Source organism: Chlorocebus sabaeus, chromosome 2 (assembly GCF_047675955.1).
Source record: "Chlorocebus sabaeus isolate Y175 chromosome 2, mChlSab1.0.hap1, whole genome shotgun sequence".
Classification (NCBI taxonomy): domain Eukaryota; kingdom Metazoa; phylum Chordata; class Mammalia; order Primates; family Cercopithecidae; genus Chlorocebus; species Chlorocebus sabaeus.
The window spans coordinates 95,840,698-95,866,184 of record NC_132905.1 but is presented as its reverse complement, the minus strand read 5'-3'; the positions used below and the strand labels follow the sequence as shown (position 1 = coordinate 95,866,184).

The 25,487-nt window shown below is 50.2% G+C and overlaps 1 protein-coding gene across 5 annotated transcripts in view; it reads left to right on the top strand.

The window, feature by feature from the left end:
* Positions 1-4,126: 4,126 nt before the first annotated feature.
* PRDM15 (PR/SET domain 15) overlaps positions 4,127-25,487 on the top strand; it is a 74,980-nt gene continuing 53,619 nt past the window's right edge. The window contains exons 1-3 of one of the 5 annotated variants that reach the window (XM_007968809.3): positions 4,127-4,226; positions 23,976-24,021; positions 24,669-24,762. In XM_007968809.3, coding sequence (XP_007967000.3) covers positions 23,985-24,021; positions 24,669-24,762 — 131 coding nt within the window. In that variant the 5' untranslated portion in view covers positions 4,127-4,226; positions 23,976-23,984. Of the gene's footprint in view, positions 4,227-18,818; positions 19,061-23,975; positions 24,022-24,668; positions 24,763-25,487 lie in introns of those variants that run through there. The other 4 variants (XM_007968819.3, XM_037984846.2, XM_007968828.3 and 1 more) reach the window with 4 other exon arrangements.

Here is a 25,487-nt window from a genome sequence, read left to right as displayed (position 1 = left end):
GCACAGTGGCTCATGCCTGTAATTCCAACACTTTAGGAGGCCAAGGTGGGTGGATCACCTGAGGTCAGGAGTTCAAGACTAGCCTGGCCAACATGGTGAAACCCTGTCTCTACCAAAAATACAAAAATTAGCCAGGCGTGATGGTGCATGCCTGTAATCCCAGCTACTTGGGAGGCTGAGGCAGGAGAATCGCTTGAACCTGGGAGGCAGAGGTTACAGTGAGCCGAGATCACGCCACTGCACTCCAGCCTGGGCGACAGAGTGAGACTCCGTCTCAAATAAATAAATAAAATAAAGTTAGAGAAAGACTTGAGATCACAACAATAGCTAATAATAATTTCACACTCACTATGTGACAAGAATTTTTTAAATAGTTTTATATGTAGTGCCTCATATATTCTCTGAAACAACTCCATGAGGCATAATCTATTTCAGCTTTACAGGTTAAGAAACTGAGGCACAGAGAGGTTAAGTAACTTGCCCAAGCTGACAGCTGGCTAGACCAGAATTTCAGCGCTGGTTGTTTGCCTGGAGAACCTCTGCTCACAGCCGCGAGTCTCTGGCTCTGCCTGTGTCAATTGGAGAGATTAAGGACTACAGCGCTCTCTCTCTATATATATATATGTGTGTGTGTGTGTGTGTGTGTGTGTATTTTTTTTTTTTAGAGGTTGTCTCGCTCTTGTCATCCAGGCTGGAGTGTAATGGCATGATCTCAGCTCACTGCAACCTCCTCCTCCAGGTTCAAGCGATTCTCCTGCCTCAGCCTCCCGAGTAGCTGGGATTACAGGCGCCTGCCACCACGCCCGGCTAATTTTTGTATTTTTAGTAGAGACGGGATTTCACTGCATTGGCCAGGCTGATCTCAAACTCCTGACCTCAAGTGATCCACCAGCCTTGGCCTCCCAAAGTGCTAGGATTACAGGCGTGAGCCACCGCACCTGGCCAAACATTTTTAACAATTTTATATATATATAAAAACTGGTGTAGTAGAGTCAGGCACATGATACATTTTATTTGTTGAGTTAAACAAATGTTTAAAAACCACCAAAGACTAGCATGAGGAAAAGGCTGGTCTCCTTCCCTGGAACCAGGATAAATCACTGAGGAAGTCAGAGGCAGGGCCAAGACTAAAATTCAAGTCACACAACAGTACTCTCTGAAAAATCTATATACTCCTATGATAAAGGTCTACTAAATTGTCCCGATATATCATCCCCTAATTTGTGGATATGTAAGCAACTGTGAAACGTGTCTCTAACCTGGTGATTCACTGTGCCATAAGGCCCACTGCCGGTGAATAAGGTCAGCAATTACTCTTCCAGGATAATATCAAAAGTTTTTTGAACTTCAATGCTGCCTGTTTGGGGTGAGAATAACACAAAGTGAGAGTCAGTGTTTCATATTTAGTAGGAATTAACTTACTTGCTGATGATCAGACTTCCCTCTTTATGAGAAAAATTAGCCAATTTTTTTTTTTTTAATGAAAAGCTGGAGGTGGCTGGAGAGGTGATTAAGGATGTCTATCATGCTTTGCACAGGAGTAGGTTTGTATTTAAATTATAACAAAACCGGAGCCAAGGAGACATGCTAATTGGAAAAATACTGATCTAAGGCAGGCAGGCTGTCCACAGGACTGCAGGCGTAGCCCTCAGTGATTAATTACCTCTTAATCCCATCTAGTATCTGTTCAGGAAGAAGTAGTGTTCACAAGGAAATTCACTGACAGCCACGGAAGCTCTTGTCTGTTGTTTTTTAAATTTTCAACTCTTTTTTTTTTCCAAACCTATGGAACAACCCCTATAGCCTTCACTTACATTCACCAATTTTGCCATATCTGCTCTCTGTCGGTTTCTATCTGTCGTGTTTGCAGATATCACCCTAAATCCTTCAGAACGATTTGCTCAGAACAATGAATGGCACTGGCTATCATACTTTCAATACAATGATCACCCTTTGGAAATTTAATATTGATCCAATACTATTATCCGGTATCACCGTTCATGTTCACATTTCCCATTTTCCCCAATAACAACCTTTATAGTTGTTTTTTCTTTTTTTCTGCCCATTATTCAAAGTTGTATATTGCATTAGTTGTTAATAATGAACATTTGACACTTTAAGCAACAACTTTTCTTTTTTTTCTAAGTTTTGGAGATGAATCTGCCTTAAGAGGTATTATTTCTAGACTGCACTGAAGGATTATAGCGGACACACTGACAATCCTCTCGAAGATGAGATGTTGTTGTGTAAGTGAATTCCAGCCATGGGCTATATGTAGTAACAGGAGAAATGGCTTGGGGGAGGTTGAAGTCTTTGCTTTACTTTCAGTTATTTGCACTTGCCCTGGACCTGTCACTTTTTTTCTGTAAACAACCTTTTATTCACATATGCTGAGGACTATTTCACGTCCTGAGGCCCGGAGAACCAGTCATCTGGCCATTTTTGAACAGTGAGTGATGTCACTGGAGGTGCGTGTGTAGAGGGAATGTCCATTAGCTGTTGTGGTGGTGGTGGGAGTGGGGTTGGGCAGAGACCTGAATACAGAGAAGGTTGTGGAAAACCTGGGAAGTGTCTGATGGAGTACGGAAGGCTTTGGGAACAGGCTTGAGGGACAGAAGGCTGGAGGGAGGCGTGAAGTCCCGGGTGGGGACAAGCAGGGAGACGACGGACGCCGGGGATGCTCCAGAAAGGTCTAGGGGGCCACGGGATGGCCTACTGTAGAATGCTGGGCCAGGCAGATAAACCAGCCTTCACAGAGCAACTTGCCTCATCTGTCTCCGGCTGCCTGGCGTTGCAGCCTATGTATGTGCCCAGGTGCATCCAACACTTCCCATGGCATGGCATGTAGTTATGACTAACCTTTATACATATGCCATTCATACAAGTGAGTCCGTCTCTGGCATCATTCCTGCATGTGGGTCAGAGGCTACGTGCATTTAGAATTTTTATGGATATCCACAAATTATCTGAAGGGAAGCTATACTAATTTATTCTCCTACGAGCAAAGGAGAGAGCTTGTTTCTCTAGTCAAAATTATGCTATTAAACTTTTTTTTTTCTGTTTTTTGAGACAAGGTCTCACTCTGTTGCCCAGGCTGGAGTGCAGTGGCACGATCACAACTCACTGCAGCCTCAAACTGTGGGACTCAAGTGACCCTCCTGCCTCAGCCTCCTGAGTAGCTGAGATTACAGGGACGTGCCACCGAGCCCAGCTAAGTTTTTTAGAGACAGGGTCTGGCTATATTGTCCAGGCGGTATTAAACATTTAAAAACATCTTTGCTACTCTAATAAAAATGATCTCACTGCGACTTTGTTTTTTCTATTACAGCGTAGTTGAATAGCTTATGTGCTTAAGAACCATTGAATTTCCTACGAACTGTCCATCCATATACTTTGCTCGTTTTTCTATATACATATATATTTTTATTGGTTCACAAGAGTTTCACATACATGAGGGAAACGAGCCCTTTTGTGGTATCAATTTAAAATCATTTCCCCTGGGTCATCACTTATCTTTACGAATGGAGGTTTTTGCCAGGCAGCAATGAACAAGTCGCCTCTCTGAATGTGGGCGGCCAGGACTAAGGTGAAAAGTCTGTCCCTTCTCCGTCTCACGTTTTGTGATGGCACACACACTTCGTGGAGGGGGTCAAGAGAGGCGACACAGGCCCCCAGGGAAGAATGGAGAGCCAGGCCCGCGGCTGGCCCCGTGCTCACCCGTCGCGTGGCGGAGCCCGCCCGGCCAGACTCCCTTCCCGGCCCCTCGCGGGCACAGAGCTCGTGTCCCAGGGCCCCGCCAGCCAAATCCAGAGGTCACCGTGAATGGGGGCAAGTCCCAGGCCTGTTCTAGAGAAACACTCGACCCACCCACCACCACCACTCCCCAACCCCGCAAGAAACGCGTCCGGGGAGAGGTGAAGGGAACTGCCTGCGAGCGTGGGCGGCGGGGCCGTGCCACGTGGGAGGGGGCCGCGCGCGGAATTCCCTCCGGCCAGCCCCGCCCCGCGCGCGCCCGCTGCCCAGTCCACGCAGCCTGCGCCCCGCAGTCCCACCCGCGGGACCCCCGGCCGCGCCAGCGTCTCGCCTGCGCCCCTCGCGCCCGGCCGCGGACTACAAGTCCCGCCATGCCCCGCCACCGCCCCCCGGCTTCCGGTGCTGCGCAGTTTCCGGAGCGGATCGTAACCCGGAGTCCGGATCCGATCCCGCTCTGCACATTCCAAAGGCAGGTAAAGCTCCGGGCCCTGCGCCCGCCGCCCGCCCCGGCGCGCGCCCCGCCGGCCCCGGTCCGCGCCCGCCACCCCCGCGAGCCCCGGCGCGCCCCGGGCCCGCCGCCCCCCGCCCCCCGCGGCCGGCAGCCGCGCGCCGCCCCGGTCCAGCCGCCATGCCGACTGTTCTTTGTTACATTCGCCGGCTGCGGGCACCGTTGGCGATCGGAGTCAAAACCCGGCTGGATTTCCCGGAGCCGCTCCGGGATCGCCCTGCGCGCCGCCCGCCCGCCGGGTCCCGCCGCCGCGGGCGCTCCTGGCCGGGCTCCGCGCCCCCGCCCCCGGCCTCGCGCCCCCCGCCTGCCGGCGGCCAGGCCCAGCGCGGGGCCGCGGGGCTGCCGGGCCCCGTTCGCCCGTGGGCGCGGCGCAGGGTCTCCGCCGCCCCCGGCCCGCGGCCCCCGCCCCCGGGCGGCCTCGTCGCGGAGGGCCCCGGGGATGTAGCTGTCCCTCGCCCTCGTGTACAGCCCATGTGGGTGGCACGGGAGGGTCCCTGGACCCCCACCCCCGCGTTTAGAGAAGCTGAGTCTGGGTGATGGGGTCTCCCAGACCCCCTGCGCCTTGTTTTCTTAAGCCTTTTGGTGGCAGAGAGAAGGTAGCGAGGTGGATGGACAGGTGGTCCTGCCCGGGGTGGGTAGCCGTGCGGGGACGGGGCGTGCCCGGCCGCTCAGGTGAGGCTCGCCTCGCGCGGACAGGTGGGCACGGGGGCCACGTGCGGCCTCCGACGAGAGGGGCGGTGTTCACACAGGTGAAAATAGAAATGAAAACTCATGGAAATAAATACTTCTACCTGGTGGTTAGAGTTATCTCCCATTTACCTTTTTCTTATGCTCCTAATGTAGTGGATGGGGTTTTTCCCCTACAAATGCTCAGAAATTGCCCCTCACCCCCAAGTCCCAAAGGGAGTTTAAAACGGTAGAAACAAATGTGTGATCAGAGACACGTGGACCTATGTGTGTATTTAAAGCTGCCAACACTTGTTTTAAAAAAGCCACATTGGCTTAAGCCAGACTCAAGTGAATTTGGAGAACCCTGCTTGGTTCCTGAAGGTGTTTTTAAGGGTGAGATGTAAAGGAGCCACTGGTTTTGTGATGAACCTTAAAAGGTAGCAATGACAGTTCTCCTTGGAGAATGCAGTGATGTCAACACTTGATAAGGGCGTGATCCCACCCGGGTGCACACACCACTACCGTATTTTGTTTCAAGCTCGGACATTTTCACGTATTCCACGTTTTCACTGCTTCACTCCTTCCCCAGATTTCCTGACATCGCTGCCTCGCGGTGAACGATTAAGAAATAGTAGCTCTGTCATTTAGATTTTCAAGAGGAAAAACACCAATTTGTTTTTATAGTTTTTCTTCTTGTATCTGTGATTCATACTTTTTGCAGCAAAGTAGCCAGCAAAGAATAGACTAATATGTTCCATTTTGGAAGCAGGCAGGACGGTTATTTCTCCAGAAGACAAATAAATAAATTTAAAAATCAACTGTAGTTGGAAGTCTGCTAGCTTGTCTCAGAATAATTATATTTGACAAAGGAGTCTGTTCGCTTAGGATGTGGCTCTCCTATCATTTTCGATGTCATTGTCTGTGCAGAAGGCCAGGAAAGAACAGTCCTGCCATTTTGCAGATTGAAAGGAGATTTAAGGCAACTGTCTTCCACCCGTGTGCTCAGAGGCTGGGATGGTGCGCGGTGACTTAAATGCTTTTTCAGACTTTGTTCCTCATTTGCAAAGCGTGGATGGCCCTGCTCAGCTCCCCTCACAGTGCTGGTGTGTGCAGATATTCATTCATTCGGCCATTCATTCATTCATTCCACCAGTGTTTACTGAGCACCTGTTACGTGCCCCACGCTGTAGTGAATGGAGAGGGGGCTGCACCTGGTGGACCTAATGTTCTGGGCAGGGGGGTGGGAGGTGGTATAGATAGAAAATCATAAAACTCTCAGGTAAGGGGGTAGGAAGAGCATGAAGAAAGGAAGGAGGGCAGGCAGGTGGCGGGCAGGGGTTGGGGTACTTGGGGGCTGGGACTAGAAGGGGCTGTCGGAGGAGGGGCCACAGTGGAGATGGTCCTGTGAGGGAGCCTCTGGTGGAGGTGGGTGGGGTGGTGCCTGCCCCCACCAGGTAGATGTTGGCAAATGCTGAGGCCCTGGGGTGGGATGAGCCCAGGATGGGACAGGCCAGTGTGGCCGTGAAGGTGAGGCAGCAGCGGCCGTGCACCAGGCAGAGATTTTATTCTGAGTGCCTTATGGATGCCACGGAGGGGCTTTGAGCAGTGGCGGGGCAGAGTCTGCATCTTTTGGCTGTGTGTGGGGAATGGAGTTGGCATCACTGGAATCCCGGCCCTGCATGGTTCCACTCCACAGAACACGGAGGTAGAAGGGGAGATGGGGCAGGACAGAGCCTAGCTCCAGAGCCAGGCGGGCCTGCTGCTGGTTTGGTTGGGAAATGCATAGTGGGTGACTGGAACTGCTGTTTACGGAGGTGCAGCTGACAGCTGTGTCCTGGGTGTGGGGGTGACCTGAGGGAATCAGGGGCCCTGTAGACCAGACATCTTCAAACTCTCCCTCAGAGTGGGAGAAGCCCCTGCCCTGGGGCCACGTCCACCCCTCAAAAGGCTCCTCCTAAGGAAAGGTCCCTCCTCTTGCAGTCATGGCCCTTGGGCGTGGGAACTGCGGGGTCCCAGCAGATTTAAGGGTGTTGGGGAATGGCTCCCCTGTGGGTCACAGGCCTGCAGCAGCTGCGGGAGCCTCTGCACCAGCGGTGTTCATGGTGATCGTTGATGACAAGTTGATCTTTGATGAATTCAGGCTCAGAACTCAAGAGGATGTGGCACTGGGAGACTCTGCTGTGGCCAAGCCCCTTCTGCTCCCATCTCCTTATTTCTGGAGCCAGCTTCTCTGTGCTCACATTTCTAGAAAGAGGAATAAGGAGAGAGGTGAGCATTTGTCCATGATACGTGAACTGATTAGGGGAAGAAAACTCTTTCTCTTCTATTAAACAGAGCTTTTATGTTAGAAGATGATTTACCAAAATGTAGACTCTTTCTGTTTCGATCAGTGGTGTTCCAATTGTAGTCACACCGCAAAAAGGAGATTTGGTTCAATGGTGGACCACATATATGATGCTGGTCCTGTAAGATGATAGTACCCCATTTTTACTGTACCTTTTCTATGTTGAGATAAGCAAATACTTACTATTATATTACAGGTACCTACAGTATTCTGTTAGTTAAGTGCTGTACAGGTTTGTAGCGTAGGAGCCGTAGGCTGGGCCGTATAACCTAGGTGTGTAGTAGGCTATACCATCCAGGGTTGTGTATGTACACTCTGTCATATTTGCACGACTACAAAATCCCATAGCAATGCATTTCTCAGAATATATTACTGTCATTAAGCAACACATGACTGTACTGCAGTGATACTTCAGGAGACGTTAGCACAACCCTATATGGTTGTAGAAAATCAAGACGAATTCAATTTATATGCATGTTTGTGTTGCAGAAAGTTACAGGAGGGTGAATCAATAGAGTAATTTCAAGCACGAATATATGACGTTGGGTTTACATTTTGTAGTAACACAAATAGGAGTTCCTAGAGGAGGAAGTGTATACTTTCTGGCCTTAAAGAAGAGCTTGCTCGTGTGCATTGTAAATAGAAGACCGTGGCTGTCACATTGTCATGCCTAGATTCTAATAGGTATGTTTACAAGAGTGACATGGCAGTTTTATTTTCAGTATTTACAGTATGCTGGAAATGGTGTCCCTTGCAGCTGTTTGAAACAGGGATGAACAGTTTATACTGTCAGCTGAGATGCAGGGAGTAGCGTTTTAGGAAACATTTTCATGGGGATACTGGCAAAACTCAAAGAGCCTGGCTGCTCCTGGTTCCAGGCGTCAGTGGAGCTACCGTCTGGGGCCTGGGGAGACTGAGGGGCCGCCAGGATGCCGGCTTGGGAGTTGGGGGTGGCAGGTAAGTGCTGCATCTAGAGGGAGGGAGGTCTAGGTAGCCAGCTTGGGGTACCCCCTGTGGAGGCTCTGGAGGGGAGGTACAGGTAGCAGAGGGGTTTAGGAGGGAGCATGCAGTGAGAGGGACCCCCCAGGGCAGAAGGGGTTTCCAGAAGAGGCAATAAGGATGACTTAGGGTACAGAGGAGCTTGGACTGAGCAGGGGCCCTGCTGAAGCCACTCATCCTACATGAATCCTGCTCGGAGTAGGAGAAGCTGAGGTCTGCACCCTGTCGTGGAGTCCTCCAAGCCTGTGGGGTCTGATGAGCACAGGCGGCTCAGCTCTTCCGTGCTTCCATACACTTACATAAAACTGGAGCTTGGCTTTCTCAGAGAAGATGTTTTTCTCTGCCTGAGATGCGCCGTCTGTTACTGGCTCCATTTGACTGACCTCCGTGTTCAGCATGGTCCAGGTCTCCGCTTGACAGCTCTGAGTGTTGACCTGTTGCAAGCATCATCAGTAAACCTTGACTAAGCGATGCGGCTTGAGGCAAACTCATTGTGAGTCCAGGGTCCTTAATCCTTGATGTGGCTGGGGCCTGCAGGAAGTAACTGTGGTTGGACCTTAACTGCCCACTCACTGGACCAGAGTCTGCTTTTGAGAAGGGGTGTTTCAGGTGTCTCAACCCTCTGGGCTTCTGGTCTTTTGTAAGTTTCAAATTATGCATATATATATATGCTACTTAGTTATAGTAGGTTTGTCTTTTATTGTGACCAAAACCATAAATGTTATTTTAGCACCACGTTAGGCAAGAGCTTAACAGGGTCCTTGTTCTGAGCAGGCCGCCTCAACTCTGCCTGTTAGCTGGTCCTGTCATCTGGATTCCTCTTGTCTCCCTGGGTCCCTATCCCCCAGCACATCTGACTGCTCCCGGCTTTGCTCTCTGCCTATTCTCATTCTCTCTGCTTTTTAAAATATGCTAAACCAGCACTCACAGCCTCTCCACCATCCAAGCCCTCTAGGGTCACACAAGCCTCATCATTAAGTAGGAATCAGTCCTCCAACCTTTTTTTTTGTTGTTAAGTAAACACAGGACAGCCAGTTAGAGCAGCCATCAGTGTGGTAGAGTCTACACTACCTCAGTTTTTTGTTTTTTTTTTTTTCCGAGACAGAGACAGAGTCTTGCTTCGTCACCTAGGCTGGAGGGCAGTGGTGCGATCTCCATTTCGTCTCACTGCAACCTGGGCTCACTGAAACCTCTACCTCCTGGGTTCAAGCAATCTTCCCACTGTAGCCTCCCGAGTGGCTGTGACTACAGGCCTACATGCCTGGCTACAGTGCCACCATGCCTGGCTAATTTTTGTGTTTTCTGTAGAGATGGGGTTTCTCCATGTTACTCAAGCTGGTCTCAAATACCTGGGCTTCAGCGATCCTCCCACCTTGGCCCCCCCAAAGTGCTGGGATTACAGGTGTAAGCCACCGTGCCCAGCACAGTTTCCATTTTTAATGTGGCGGAGTGTATACCTTCTCTCCCTCTAAAAGGACCAGATGTGAAGATGAGAAGTATAGATGTCATCTTTGATGAAACTAAGAGGTTCAGAAAGTGAGAACGGAGAAGAAATCATAAACAGTACAAGAAAATGGTAGGGCTGGAGGGCATGGTGCCAGGTTGAAGGCCAGTCAGTACACAGCGTCAAAGCAGGTCACGGGAGCTAGAACAAAAATTCCGAAAGATTCTGGAGGTAGAGAGCTGCACACAGAAGATTTGCTGGCACAAAAGGTACCAGATGCATCAGCTACGATGCTGGAAGCTGACAGACCATGGAGTCCTTCCTTGGACATTGGGCGTTCAGAGGGAAAGTGACCAGTGGCTGTGTGCCCAGGCAGCCCAGTTGAGGTGTGAGGGTAGAATAAGGACATTCACAGACATGACAAATCCTCCTGCAAGATATACCCCCATGCGCCCTGCTAGGGAAACTACAGGAAAATGTGCTTTCCAGATCCAGGGAGCAGACCAAGGAAAGGGGAGTCACGAGGCTCAGGAAACAGCTTCACGTGCAGGAGAAAGAACCAGGCGCTCTCAGGCTGATGTGGAAGGGGAGGCCTGGGATGCAGCTTGTGTCAGACCTGGAGGGCGTGGGACAAGGAGGGGAGGTGCTAGGAAACACAGCGGAACCCTTGGTCCGTCTTGTTGGTCTGACCCGGTGAAAAGCTGTAAGGAGTGCTATAAGGAGAAGCAATCGCAGGGTGCGGGAAGCTATAGCCATGGGTGTCTTCCCCTGTTGCTACCACCAGCAACAGAATGCGTGCACGAGCAGCACACAAAACCTGCACCCAGCAAACACAAGACGCGTGCACATGAAGCCACCTAGCACAGTTCTTCTACAAACTGGCTATAACCCGCTCTCTCAAATCTTATTTCTCACTAAATACAGTGCTTTCTTCCAGCTGAATCCAGTGGTTCCGTGTGCCCAGGAGTGTGCATTTCGTGCTCTCCTTGGCCCTCACCACCCCCGACCTCCTGCATCACCGCCTCTGCCCCGTACAACAGTAGCAAACAAAATGTGTGTTGAACGTGTCCGACACAAAGAGATGATACATGTTTGAGATGATGGATACGCTTATTCCTCTGATCTGATCACTATCCATTAGAAGCATCAGTTTGTACCCCCATAAATAGGTACAATTGATTATATGTCAAAATACATTAAAAGTATAAAAAATGAGGCCTAAGCAAATATAACAAATGAATTAAAGTTATCGATAATGAAGTTGTTTAAGTTCATTCATTTCATTATTTCTTTTGAAGAAAAAAATGTGTTAATAATGAACTTGTTAAGGCAGCCAGTATTTTCAGAGTCATAATATATACATCGATTTAACTATAATCATACTGGGAAGTGGTGGGGGGGAAGAGAATGTAAGAAAACTAGCCCTTCATCTGCCTGTAAGAAGTAAAAATGCAAGATCCAACTTTGAGAGATGAGGGATCTCAGAGGAGTGTGTTATTTTGAGGTGTAGAAGCAGATACAGCAGAAAGAGGCTTGAATGGCCGCCCTGGGGAATGGGATAGCAAATGGGGAAGGGGGAAGGGGCACTTTTTGTGTTTTAAAGCTATTTATATAGATCCCATTTGGATGAAACCAAGAGGTTCAGAAAGTGAGAAAAGAGAATAAATCATAAAAGAAATACTCTTAAGAAAACCTTGTACTGTTTCTAGCTATGTAATAGCTATTTGCTTTATTTTAGAGAAGACAAAAAGAAAGACTTGGAAATAAAAGGGCCGATGTTCCATTGTATCCTGGGGCTTTCCTTGCAGATGGGCAGGGCTGGGCCAGAGGGGGGTTCTGGTCACATAGGTGTGCGCTGCTGCGTAGGTGGAGGCCGGCATGCTGCAGGAGAGGCTGTTCTTAGCAGGGCCGGTCAGAGCACCCATGTGTCCCCATGTCCTGAGCCTGGGTGCTGGAGAGGTGACGAAAGGAAACTCAGCCATCCCCAGGAAGGAGGCTGCTGATTGGCTGTCAGTGGTAACAGCAGAGGACCACTGTTAGCTTCTGTCATGTTTCAAGACACGTGGAGAGGGACAGTGGGCTTCTCATGTCTACTTTCGTGACCCACTGTTGGCCTACAGGTCCCAGATTGGAAACTAGAGGGTCAGTGAGCAGCTCTTGGAAACGTCTCTAGGCAGTGAGGTGTCCTACACTGAGCCAGTGAGCCCTGTGAGGCCTGCGACTGCAATCCTGCCCTACCTCCTGGTGGGCTCACTCCAGTAGGGGAGGAAGGATATGGGCTCAGACGGGGACAGCCTGTGGCTTTAACAATGGCAGCTGCTGCTCAAGAGGGACAGTGGCAGGAAGGGTGACCCCAGGCAGAGGCAGAGGTGGTGGTGCCGGAGGAGGGTGGTTTGGGGGAGTGGAGGGCCAAGGAGAGTCCCCCAAACACTCCTGGGGCATGTGGAACCCCTGGATGAGGCTGGAAGAACGCATCGTATTTAATGAAAAATAAGATGAGAAAGAAAGGGAGTTACCGCCGGCTTATGGAATGCGTGCATTTTAACTGCTGGGCAGCAGGCAGTGAGGAATGGTCGCTGTATTGAGGAATGTTGTGCCATTTCATCACAGCTTTGGAAGCCAGGTGAAACAAACCTCTGTCTGCGCATCTGTATCTGTGTTTTATCTGCATGTCTGTATCTGTGTTTTATCTGTATGTCTGTATCTGTGTTTTAACACTATTTTATGAGATGGTAACAATGAACTGAAATTTGGAAGTTGTGCCAGCTGAAAGGGACTTGGTGAGTACTAGGTCACCTCTTACTGTAAGGTGAGGAAACTGAGGCCCTTGGAGGGACCATAACTCACCTGAGGTCTCTCTCATCTGGTAAACAGCAGAGGCAGACTCACACCCTGGGTCTGGTGTCTAGTTCTCTTGTAGCAAAGCCAGGCCCTACCAGGCCCTGCCCCTTTGCTGACCCCAGGAGTCTGCAGTCTGGACCGTCCTTCTTTAGCACGTTCATCAGCGTGTGCGAAAGGTGCTCTTTGCCCAAGTAAATTTGGGAACCTGCTGGACAGAACACATCTCAGCAGATATTTTTGTTAAAGGACTTTTCGGGGCCTCTCCTGTGCCAGTGTATGTCGTGACTCCAGAGTGGGAATCTGCAGGGTGTCACAAATTGACTGAGCCAGAGTCCCTCTCCACCCACCCACTAGCCCCCGAAGCCCACGCACAGCATCTTTCAGGACAGTTCTGCGGCACGTATTTCTGAAAGTACGTTTGCTTTTTCCGTCAGTGGGTTTTCCCTGAGTGCTTTTAATATTGTTACGCGGGCATGTGCCCAGTGGGAACGATGTTCCTCCTGCTTCAACAAAAATTCCCTGAGCCTCTAGACCAGGGCTGGCTTCTGAGCACTTGAGATGTGCCTGGTCCAAATTAAGATCAGCTGAAAGGGTAAAATACACACTGGATTGCTAAGGCTTAGCATGAAAAAATTCCTTAATACTTTTTTGTATTGTATTTTTTGTATATTTATATTAATAGATGTTGACATAATATTTTGGGTGTACTGGATTAATAAAATGTTACTAAAATTACATATGTGAATCTTAGCAAGAATTTTTATGGCTTAAACCAAGATTGTTCTAAAGTTTATATGGAAAGGCAAAGGAACTAGAATAGAATGGCTGGAACAATTTTGCAAAAGAAGAATAAAGTGGGAGGAACCATTCTGCCCAGCTTTGAGACTTGATTAAAGCTACAGTCATCAAGACTGCATTGACTGGGTTCCGCCGAGTGTGGTGGTGCTGGAGAGACGAGTGGAGTAGAAGGGAGACCCAGGCATTGACTCATGTAAGTGTGGGCACCCGGCTTTGACAGGGACGCGGTAGCCAGTCAGCAGTGCCGAGGCCAGGGGGCATTGTAGACAAAAAGGTGGACCTCAGCCTCAGCCTCTCAGCTTATATAAAAATTCATTCAGATTGGATAACAGATTTAAATGTAAGATGTATAATTGTAAGACTTTACTAGCTGGGCGTGGTGGCTCACGCCTGTAATCCCAGCACTTGGGAGGCCGAGGTGGATAAATAGCTTGAGCCTAGGAGTTCAAGACCAGCCTTGGCAACATGGAGAAACCCCGTCTCTACTAAAAATGCAAAATTAACCAGGCATGGTGGCGCATGCCTGTAATTCCAGCTACTCCAGAGGCTCAGGCAGAAGAATCACTTGAACCTGGGAGGCGGAGGTTGTGGTGAGCCGAGATCAGACCATTGGACTGCAGCCTGGGCAACAACAGTGAAACTCCGTCTCAAAAAAAAAAAAAAAAAAAAAAAAGCCGGTGATGTGTGCCTGTAGTCTAACAACTCAGGAGGCTGAGGCAAGAAGATCGCTTGAGCCCTGGAGGTGGAGGTTGCAGTGAGCCGAGATCGCGCCCCTGTGCTCCAGCTTAGGTCACAGAGTGAGATCCCCTCTTAAAAACAAAGACTTTTCTAAGAAACACAGGAGAAAGTCTTTGGAACCTTGGGCTTGGCAAAGATAAGTCTTAGATGTGATACCAGAAGCGTAGTCTGTGAAAGGGAAAGTCAATCCTTTAGACTTCAACAACATGAAAAACCATTGCTCGGCAGAAGACCCTTAAACTGGGAGTGGGAGGAATGAAAAGACAAGCCCAGACAGGGAGAAATACTCGCAAACTACACGCGACAAAGCATCTAGATATACAGACAAGGAACTCTCAAACACACCTGTAAAATAACGCTGTCAGTCCAACTAGAAAATGGGCAAAAGGGCCGGGCGCGGTGGCTCATGCCTGGAATCCCAGCATTTTGGGAGGCTGAGGCGGGTGGATTACGAGGGGAGGAGTCCAAGACCAGCCTGGCCAATGTGGTGAAACCCCATCTCTACTAAAAATACAAAAATTAGCCAGGCGTGGTGGCGGGCACCTGTAGTCCCAGTTACTTGGAGGCTGAGGCAGGAGAATTGCTTGAACCTGGGAGGCGGAAGTTGCAGTGAGCCGAGATCATGCCACTGCTGTACTCCAGCCTGGGTGACAGAGTGAGACTCCATCTCAAAAAAAAAAAAAAAAACAAGGAAAAGGAAAATGGGCAAAAGATGTGAAGAGACCTTTTACTGAAGAAGATTTATTGATATTAATACATGTGGCCTACAAGCACGTGTAAAGATGTTCAGCGTCTTTAGCCACTAGGGAAATGCAAATTAAAACCACAAGGAGACACCACTTCATATCTGCCGGAATGGCTAAAATAAAACGTAGTGACCCCACCAGATGCTGGGGAGGCCGCTGAGAAACTGGATCTCTCCTGCGTCGCTGGCGGGAGGTGCAAAGTGCTGCAGCCTCTCTGGAAAACAGCCTGTTGGTTTATTAAAAAACGAAACATCCTCCTAACAGATGACCCAGTCATTGCACTCCTGGGCATTTATCTCAGAGAAATGAAAACGTATGTACAAAAAAACCTGTACACGATTGCTCCTAACAGCTTTATTTGTGACAGCCCCACATGGAAAAAACCCCAAGTGTCCTTCCGTGAGCGAGTGAATTGCTGAACAAATGGTAATGCACTCGAACCGTGGAATATTATTCAGCAATATAAAGAAATGAGCTTTTCATTGAGGCAACATCCTGGAGGGATCCCAAGGGCATTATTTCAGCTTAGAAAGAGCCAATCCCAAAGGTCACAGGCTGTCTGATTTCATTTATATGACATTCTTTTGTTTTTTTGTTTTGTTTTGTTTTGTTTTTTGAGACGGTGTTGCCCAGGCTGGAGTGGATCTCGTCTCACTGCAGCATCCACCTCCCGGGTTCAAGTGATTCTTCTGCCTCAGCCTCCCGAGTAGCTGGGATTACAGGCTCCCACCACCACACCTGGCTAATTTTTGTATTTTTAGTAGAGATGGGGTTTTGCCATGTTGGCCAGGCTGGTCCTGACCTCAGGCGTTTCACCCACCTTGGCCTCCCAAACTGCTGGGATTACAAGCATGAGCCACCATGCCTGGCCTATGTGACATTCTCGAAATGACAAAATTGTAGAGATGGAGAACATTTTCTCTAGACATGTGTCTTTTAAAATCGTGAAGCTGGCCGGGCGCGGTGGCTCAAGCCTGTAATCCCAGCACTTTGGGAGGCCGAGACGGGCGGATCACGAGGTCAGGAGATCGAGACCATCCTGGCGAACACAGCGAAACCCCGTCTCTACTAAAAAATACAAAAAACTAGCTGGGCGAGGTGGCGGGCACCTGTAGTCCCAGCTACTCAGGAGACTGAGGCAGGAGAATGGCGTAAACCCGGGAGGCAGAGCTTGCAGTGAGCTGAGATCCGGCCACTGCACTCCAGCCTGGGTGACAGAGCGAGACTCTGTCTCAAAAAAAAAAAAATCGTGCAGCTTTCATTTCCCAATATTTCAAAACCAGTAGCTTTTTCTAAACCTCCTCAGCCTTTGCAGGTCACATTAATAAATAATCCTCAAAACATGGTTTCAAGCTGGGCACAATGGCTGCACTCCCAGCTATGCGGAGGCTGCGGCAGGAGGGTCGCTTGTGCCCAGGAGTTTGAGGCTGTAGTGCGCTATGTTCACGCCTGTGAAAAACCACTGCGCTCCAGCCTGGGCAACATGGTGAGACTCTGTCCTTTCCACATGTTTGTTTCACCTGTTCTGCTGTAGTGTGTAGAGCTCAGCTTGTTTTCCTTTCACTGCTTTCAGGACCCTTTGCACAAAACTTTTCCTGGGGGAACCAGGAAAATCTGCCCCCAGCCCTGGGGAAGATTGTGAACGGAGGAGGTCAGGGCTAGAGTAGAAAGGAGTTGCATCTTAACTCCTTTCAGTTTTGGGGAGTTTGACCACCGGCGCAGCAGAGGCCCCTGAGTGGCTGCTCTCTGCAGGGTCACTCTGTGTGTGAACAGAAAATCTGTGCAAAACTCATAGTCAGTGAGGTTTCTGGGCTTTCTGAACTGAGGGTGTCTGGCATCTCCCCACATCTCAGAGCTCAGCACAGAAAGGAGTCCCCGCTCCCTTAGCCCTGCCTGGGGAGGTTACTTTCCCAGGTGAGCAGGTTGTGGTTGAACCTGGCAGGGCACACCCATCTGGTAACAACAGAAAGGTCAGATTCCTTGTTCTAGACCTTTCCCCCTTTGTACTGAGAAGGGAGTGGATAGGGTCTCCCCAGGGAGTGGAGGTGTTCTGGCTTCTCCCCAGGAATCAAGATGCAGGTCAGGTGGTCCAGCCAGATCTGGGCTCTACCAGCCCTCTCTAGTGTCCCCTGTGCAGGCCACGGTCGCACCCTTTGTTGTGTGGCATGTGTGGAAGGGGAGAAGCTTTGTGCTCGTTCTGCTGCCCCAAATGAACAGCCCTTCAACACCAGCTGCCCATGGCAGGTGTCCCTCGAATATCTGGACAAGAAATGGACTTGGTTTTATTTGAGCTGATAAGATCTTCTTGTGGGTGCCAGGCTGCAGATTCCAAGAACCACATTGTTTCCTTGCAGGATTTCTTCAGTAGCACAGGCTTTATTTGAACTTTCTTTCAAGTACATGAACCTGGAAACCCATAGACAGGCTTAGTGTCAAGTGGAGGGAAGGCAGTGGCCTGGCCAAAGCCAGACCAGGGTGGTCCCCGGAGGCCACTATGGAGAAAGACCCCAGGCCGGGGCCACCTCCTGTCGTGGGCCAGGGATGTCAGAGGCCAAGCACAGGTCGTTGTGGTAGCATTGGAACCTTGCACCTAGCAGGTGCTTTGTAAATATCAAAAAACATTATAAAAGTTTAAAATCACTTTTTATATGGAACATGGAAAATTTCTCTTCCAGATCTTAATGCTAATCTAACTAAACTTTTGAACTTTCTTGGCATAACTTGTGCAAACAAAACATTTGGAACTTTCCAACCACTCTTAATTATCTGGAGGTGAAGGTGTCAGGTCAAAAGATTTATCAGGGCTTTCTTGTACATGGGGTGCTACATACAAAGTACTTAAGAACTGGACGAAAGGAGTAAGTGGAAAAGTCAGTTTTATGCTTCTGTCTTTCATGGTTAAAGATCTAATAGAGGTTGGACGTGGGGGCTCATACCTGTAATCTGAAGTGGGAGGCTGAAGCAGGAGGATTGCTTGAGGCCAGGAGTTTGAGACCAGCCTGGCCAACATAGTGAGACCAAATCTCTACAAAAAAATTTAAAAAATTAGCTGGGCATAGCGGTGCATGCCAGTAGTCCCAGTTACTTGAGAGGCTGAAGCCGGAGGATCGCAGGAGGCCACGAGTTTGAGGTTATAGTGAGCTATGATGGGACCATTATACTCCAGCTTGGGTGACAGAGTAACCCTGTCTCAAAGTAAAATGAAAGAAAATAAATCTAGTAGAAAAAACAGACCATGTGCATGACATTATGTGAAGCTGAGATAGTGGTTTAGGAAGAGTCAACTTTTTGGGGGGATCACGGAGGAGGTGAGAGTAACTGAAGGGAGGAAGGTGCCTGGGAGGGTGAGGTTAGGGCTCTGTCTTGAAAGATGGTAGAACCCCTGTGGTGGACTGAGGGGAAGTGGCTGTGCCTGGGGCGGACCTCGCGTCCGCAGCCTGGGGTGTGTTAGGGGCTGTACCAGGAAGTGGCCGATCCTCTTATCAGACATCAGCCTGTCCCGTGTGCCGGTGCCGAGGAGGGTTCAAGTATATTCTGCTGTACAAGGCTGCTACAAGTCTTGCCCTCTTGGCCCGTGAAGTGTGGTGGGAGAGAGACATGAGATCAGTCACACACAGGCATGGCTACACGGGTGACAGTGCTGTGAAGGAAATCACAGAGCACTTTTGGAAAGCATGCCACATTTTGGACAGGTGGATCAGGGAGACCCTCCCCGAAGAAGTGAAGTTAAGCTGAGACTGAGGAGTGAGCAGGCATGGCAGAGAGGGCTGGGGAGTGAGGAGTGAGCAGGGAGTGGGGAGTGGGGACTGAGGAGTGAGCAGGCATGGCAGAGGGCTGGGGAGAGGTCCAGCCATGGGGGCGAGCATGTGCAAAGGCCCAGAGGCAGGACCCAGCTTGGCGTTCTGGGAAGTGTGGCTGGAGAGGGTGGGGTTGGGTGGGGTGAGAAGGCTACCGAGGGCAGTGGCTTGGCATTCTGGGAAGTGTGACTAGAGACAGTGGGGGTGGGGGTGGGGTGAGAAGGCTACCAAGAAAGGCAGTGGCTGGTTGTGTGCAGGAGTTTGGGGTTTCTTCCTGGAACAGTGGGAAGCCGATGAAGCTTCAGGCTGGCAAGCGATGTGATTGGATTTATGTTCTAGAAGAACCGCTCTGCAGTGTGGAAAATGGGTTGGCGGCCCAGGCAGAGGAGGAAGAGTTATCTGGAGACCCTTGCAGCCTTACAGGTGGGAGAAAGTGGGGTGTGGCTAACGGAGGTAGTAACGGGGGCTGTAGGTAGTTGGTGTGATGGGCAGGTGTGAGAGGGAGGCCGGAGAGGTCACAGCGGTTCCCGGTCTCTCTGACAACCGCGTCCTAAGATGCAGGAGGTGGGGGCAGAGAGACTCTGTCAGGAGAGTCCAGGTGTTTACTTTTGACATGTTGGTTTTTGGGTTGACTGTTGCCTTCTGAATGAAGATGCAAATGGTTTTCCTTTTATAGATTGTGTTTTTGGTGACAAGTCTAAAAACTGTGGCTTGCTCTAGAGCCCAAAGATGTTCTCTGTTTTTCTAAGTTCTGTTATTTAATATTTTATGTTTTAAGACTGATCCATTTTGAGTTAATTTTCTAATAAGATATGAGGTTATAGTTCATTTTTTTCTCTGTGGATGCTCAGTTGTTCCAGCACCATCTGCTGAAATGGTTGCCCTTCCTCAGTTGAACTTTAAAATCCAATCCGCTTTTGTCTTTGTAAAAAAAATGCAGGCCGGGCACGGTGGCTCAAACCTGTAATCCCAGCACTTTGAGAGGCTGAGGTGGGCAGATCACGAGGTCAAGAGATCGAGGCCCTCCTGACCAACATGGTGAAACCCCATCGCTACTAAAAATACAACAGTTAGCTGGGCGTGGTAGCACATGCCTGTAATCCCAGCGACTCGGGAGGCTGAGGCAAGAGAATCGCTTGAACTGGGAGGCGGAGCTTGCAGTGAGCTGAGATCGCGCCACTGCACTCCAGCCTGGGCGACAGAGCAAGACTCCGTCTCAAAAAAAAAAAAAAAAAAAAAAAAAAGCTTTGGGCGTGTTTGTTTACGTCTGTTTCTGGGTTGTCTGTTTTGTTCCATTGATCTCTGTTCACCTTCTCACCGGTATCAGAGTTTTTTGACGGTAGCTTGATCATGAAGTTTAAAGTCAGGGACACGGAGTCTGTCACTTCAGGCTTCTTTTGCAAAGTTGTTTTTAACAGTTTTCTTCGCTGAGCGTTCCGTGTAAGGATCACTTGTCTGAAGTCACCCCTGATTTCCCATTTACCACCACGCTAGATGCAGATGGTCCTGGTCTGAGCTTCATTGACATCTGTGATAAGTGTGGCTTCCTGATATTATTACCGTGGTCTTCTTGTGATGGCGGTCACGTGTAGTTAGTTTTTGGAGTAGTAGCCATAGAAATTTTAAAGAGATTTTCAGGCAAAGCGGTGGTTCTCAGACTTGAGCTGCATCTGAACCACCCGGAGGGCTTTGCAAGCAGAATGCAGGGCCCTCTGCCAAGTCTGATTCAGCAGGTCTGGGGGTGGGAGGCAAGGATGTGCATTTCTGAGACGTTCCCAAGCAATGCTGGCACTGCTGGTTCCTGGTTCAGAGACCACATTTTGAAATCACTGATGTAAGGTAAGTCTTCCCAGGATTGTTTGTTGAGATAGGGGGATCTTGAACTTTTTTTTTTTTTTTTTTTTTTGAGAGTCTTGCTGTATCGCCCTGGCTGGAGTGCAGTGGCATGATCTCAACTCACTGCAAGCTCCGCCTCCCGGATTCATGCCATTCTCCTGCCTCAGCCTCCCAAGTAGCTGGGACTACAGGCACCCGCCACTACACCCGGCTAATTTTTTTTGTATTTTTTTAGTAGAGATGGGGTTTCACCATGTTAGCCAGGATGGTCTTGATCTCCTGACCTTGTGATCCACTCACCTTGGCCTCCCAAAGTGCTGGGATTACAGGCGTGAGCCACTGCTTCCGGCCTTTTTTTTTTTTTGAGACAGAGTCTCACTCGGTCACCCAGGCTGGAGTACAGAGGCACGCGATCTTGGCCCACCACAACTTCCGCCTCCTGGGTTCAAGCGATTCTCCTGCCTCAGCCTCCCGAGTAGCTGGGATTATAGGCATGCACCTCTGTGCCTGACTAGTTTTTTTTCTTTTTTTTTTTTTTTTGAGATGAAGTCTTGCTCTGTCACCCAGGCTGGAGTGCAGTGGCGCAATCTCAGCTCACTGCAATCCACCTCCCGGATTCACGCCATTCTCCTGCCTCAGCCTCCTGAGTAGCTGGGACTACAGGCGTCTGCCACCACACCTGGCTAATTTTTTTTTTTTTTAAGTGGAGACGGGGTTTCCCCATGTTGGCCAGGATGGTCTCGATCTCCTGACCTTGTGATGCGCCTGCCTCAGCCTCCCAAAGTGCTGGGATTACAGGCATGAGCCACCAAGCCCAGCCTAGTTTTTGTATTTTTAGTAGAAATGGGGTGCACCATGTTGGCCAGGCTGGTCTCGAACTCCTGACCTGAGGTGATCCGCCCATCTTCGTCTCTCAAAGTGCTGGGATTACAGACGTGAGCCACGCGCTTGCCTGGGATCTTAAACTTCTAGTTCTTTTTTCCTCTCCTTTTCCCTGAAACAGTACTTCCTGTGTGCCTTGTTCTGGGATGTCTTGTGTGCCTTAGCGGTCTGGAGACCACACTTCTCCTTCTACAAAGGCAGTTTCTGAGTGTTAAAGGGATTTTTGCTAAGACAGCAAAGACTTTGAAGATGCTCCATTACTCAGGCCTGATCTGCAACCCAGGGTGGCTGTGGTTTCAGATCCCGGGCCCAGAGGAGCCGTTTTAGAGAGGCCATGTGTTGGGGACCAGATGCTGCTAATCAGGACCCTTACTGCCAGGACTCAGACATTTACATAGAATCAGAGTGTAGCACAGGAGGCTAAAACCCTGCTCTCCTGCTTCCCTCACCTCCCTCTTCTGGGTTTCCTTTCCCAAAAGCTCCGCTCAGAGGGGATCTTCTTTGGGGGCACCTGGGGGGTGGGCAGTCTGTGAGAGGTGGAGGCCAGAGGCAAGGTCTGCCCCGGGGAGAGGCGGCCACGCCAGGCCTCAGGGGATTCATGCAGGTTCCCAGGTAAGCAAGGCCAGGACGACTTCCCGCCATCCTCCCACTCCGATTCCAGTACCTTTGTTGGGACTCTGTATTCTGCGGTGATCTAACCACAGTGTGGGGAGCCTCTTAAGGCCTATCGTTCCCATTGCCCAAGCTTCTGACCATGAGTGGCGTGGGTTCCTGCAGGGGGCACACAGGTCCTACACCTCCAGCAGCACAGCAGCAACTCATGAAAGCATGCCCCTCCCCACCCCAGCCTGGGTTTCTTCTGCCCTTTGCCCCTATTCATCTCCTGTTCACTGCCCAGCTGAGCCCCCATCCCAGACTGGTCCCTGTTTGTGCTGAGGTGCCCAGAAGCTGGGGCAGGCGAGGCTGACTGCGGCTGTGAAACTGAGTCAGACTTGCTGGAGCCATGTGAGATACCTTTGAACAGGAATGCGTGTTCTCAGGAAAAGAAGATACAGTGCTGTTCTGGGAGAAAATTTCACCCCCCTGATTATTTCTGGCATTTGAAGGGCAAATTGGAACTCTCTCTCCTCTGCCTCACTTCCTCGTAGCTAACTCACTCTCCTAACTTGAAGTTTTCAACCCCACATTGCTCTCAAACACGCATGTTCAGTGACTGTGAGTTTCCATATGGGTTTTGCATGGTCTGCTTTTCACCCTTCCAAGCTGCTGGGGATGAGTGGGGTGGAGGGCGTGTGGAATCAGCATTCAAGAAGTGCCAGCATGCACGCTTTCCTAAACCACCAGCAGTGGGCATCAGAGAAGCAGGATGCAAGAAGGACGTGCCAATGGGCACGGTTGGGAATGGGGGTGGGCAGAGGAGGAATGATTATTCGGTAGCACATACTGTGTGTATCTTGCTTTATGCTCCTCCCAAACTGCATGAGGTGGGTGTTTTTATTTCCATTTCACAGCCCAGGAGTGAACAATGTCTAGATCACCCTGTAAATATATGTGTGTGTGGGTGTCAGTTTGTGCTCATCTAGCCACTATGCAAGTGTTTCTGGAGGTGAACCTCAAGGATGGATAGGGAATAGAATTATTGGATCTGATAACAGCTTATGTGGGAGCACGAGAGTCCTCCACAACATCACGCATTTATTTAGTCCCCAGAGAAACGAGTGTTTGTGGGGCACCAGCCATAGGTTAGGAACTGAAGAAAAAACGTTGCATTAGACATACCCGACCTTGAGGAATTCACGGCCCAGTGAGTGAGGGGAAAAAAAGTGACAACTGGCTTTTTAAAAATGGTGATATAGGTGGGCACGATGACTCGTGCCATAATCCCAGCACTTTGGGAGGCTGAGGTAGGAGGATTGCTTGAGCCCAGCAGGTAGAGGCTGCAGTGAGCTGTGATCTCGCCACTACACTCCTGCCTGGGTGACAGAGCAAGACCCTGTCACCACAAAAAGGTGCTATATTTGTTTTAAAAATGGTAATTGATGGCTAACATGAAAAGATGAAAATCTGAGTTCATGAGGCTGTTCAAACCCATTGCTTTTATTAAAAATAACATTATTTGAGGTGAGAAGGTGTTTCAGGGACCCCAGCCCCATCCCACAATAAGAGGAGACCCCACTGTGTGCTCTCTTTAGAGCACCACGTAATGTCCCTATACTGGCTGGAGGAGGCCCTTAGTAGGAATTGTCTTTAAACATTATTTTGGTAAGAGGCCAGGCGCGGTGGCTCACACCTGTAATCCCAGCACTTTGGGAGGCCGAGGCAGGTGGATCACAAGGTCAAGAGATTAAGACCAGCCTGGCCAACATGGTGAAACCCCATCTCTACTGAAAATACAAAAATTAGCCGGGACTCATACCTGTAGTCCCAGCTACTCGGGAGGCTGAGGCAGGAGAATTACTTGGACCTGGGAGGCAGAGGTTGCAGTGAGCCAAGATTGTGCCACTGTACTCCAGCCTGGGCGACAGAGGGAGCTCAATCTCAAAAAAAAACAAAAAAAACAAACATATTTTGGTAAGAGTATTTTGGTATTTGGTAATGAGGCTCTCTTGTATCCTGACAGGTGTCAGAGATGGCTGAAGATGGGAGCGAAGAGATCATGTTCATCTGTAAGTGGCCCGGGGACCTGTCCGAGACCAGCCCTATGTCACAGAACACAGATGGGCATGGCGTTTGCTGTCTAGGCAAAGCCATGTCCACATTTGGTTTTTATAATATAGAAAAGTTGTGTATTTAAATTTTCCCTACGAACCATTTATCTCCTAAGCAATGCACTTACAGGGGTGTGGTTTTAATAGGATCACGTTTCTCAGAACTCCTGGCCGAGGGCACTTTGCAGCGGGTAGCACTTGGTCCAGAAAAGTGATCCAGGGCTAGGCAGGAGGGAAGTGTGTTCGAGTTATCATGAACCCGCTTACATTGGCCATTTTCATTTATGCTCATTCTTTGGGGAGGGTCTTGGTCTTCGTCACCGTGGAGGTGACCGTGCTTCAGGTGTGTGGCAGAGCTGGAGCTTTCCCTGGAGGTGTGTCCTGCCTTTGCACTCCTCATGGGTGCGTGAGCACTGACGGAGACCTTCGGGACACAGGCCTCGTGCCATCCGATGCACCCTCCCTTGCTTGTCTTTGTGGTGTCGGATGCATGTGTCTCATGACTCTGGGTCACCCTCAGGGGGCCAGGGTCCCCATTTCCCAGGTTTGTGTTCTTTGCGTGTCTCCTTCCCTGGGTGCTCTAATGCTCAGATGTCTGCTTGCAGGGTGTGAAGACTGCAGCCAGTACCACGACTCCGAATGTCCCGAGCTAGGCCCAGTGGTCATGGTCAAAGACTCCTTTGTGTTAAGCAGGGCAAGGTGAGTGACCGCCGTGAGCTGCTTTCACGGTCCCGGGCCTGTCCATATGCCAGCTGCGGCAGGAGCCTAGCAGCCTTCGTGTCTGCAGACGGGGAGGAAGGAGCCCGAGGGAGAACAGAGGCACTCTGAGTGAGTGCCGGCGATTCCCTTCCCTCTGTGAACTGAGCAGCCTTGCTGCCGGGATGCACCAAAACACGCACTTCAAAGCTCCAGAGTGAGTTTCTTTGATCCACTCCAGGGTTCTTAGCTGGAGCCCAGCTGTTCCTGACACATTGTGGAGGCTGCAGAAGAATGGACTGGCCAAGGTGGTTGATGTGCTGAACACCAGTGGCCAAGCTGGAGGTCTGCTCGTTGGCTTCTCTGCATTCCAGGTCTTGGCCTGCCAGCGGACACATGCACATGCAGGCGGGGCAGGGGATGGGGGTCATGAGGACAGGACGGGGCTGACCCACAGCAGCTTCCGGAAGCAGCCCCTGCAGGCCTGGTGAGGCAGCTCAGTGGGCAGCAGCTGCCCTGCCGTTCCACCCTCACCTGGGGGAGGCCGTGCCACCTGGTGGCCCCGGGCAGGTGAGCTTGGGCAAGGCACTCCTCTCCAGACCTCGGTGCCCTCTGTAAAGGGGAGAGGATGGCGGTTCCTGTGGGGTGGCTGTGGTGTTGTGGGTGACGGTACCTGGCACGTGCTGCTGCTGCACAGATGGTCACCGTCTTTCCAGGACTGTTTCCAG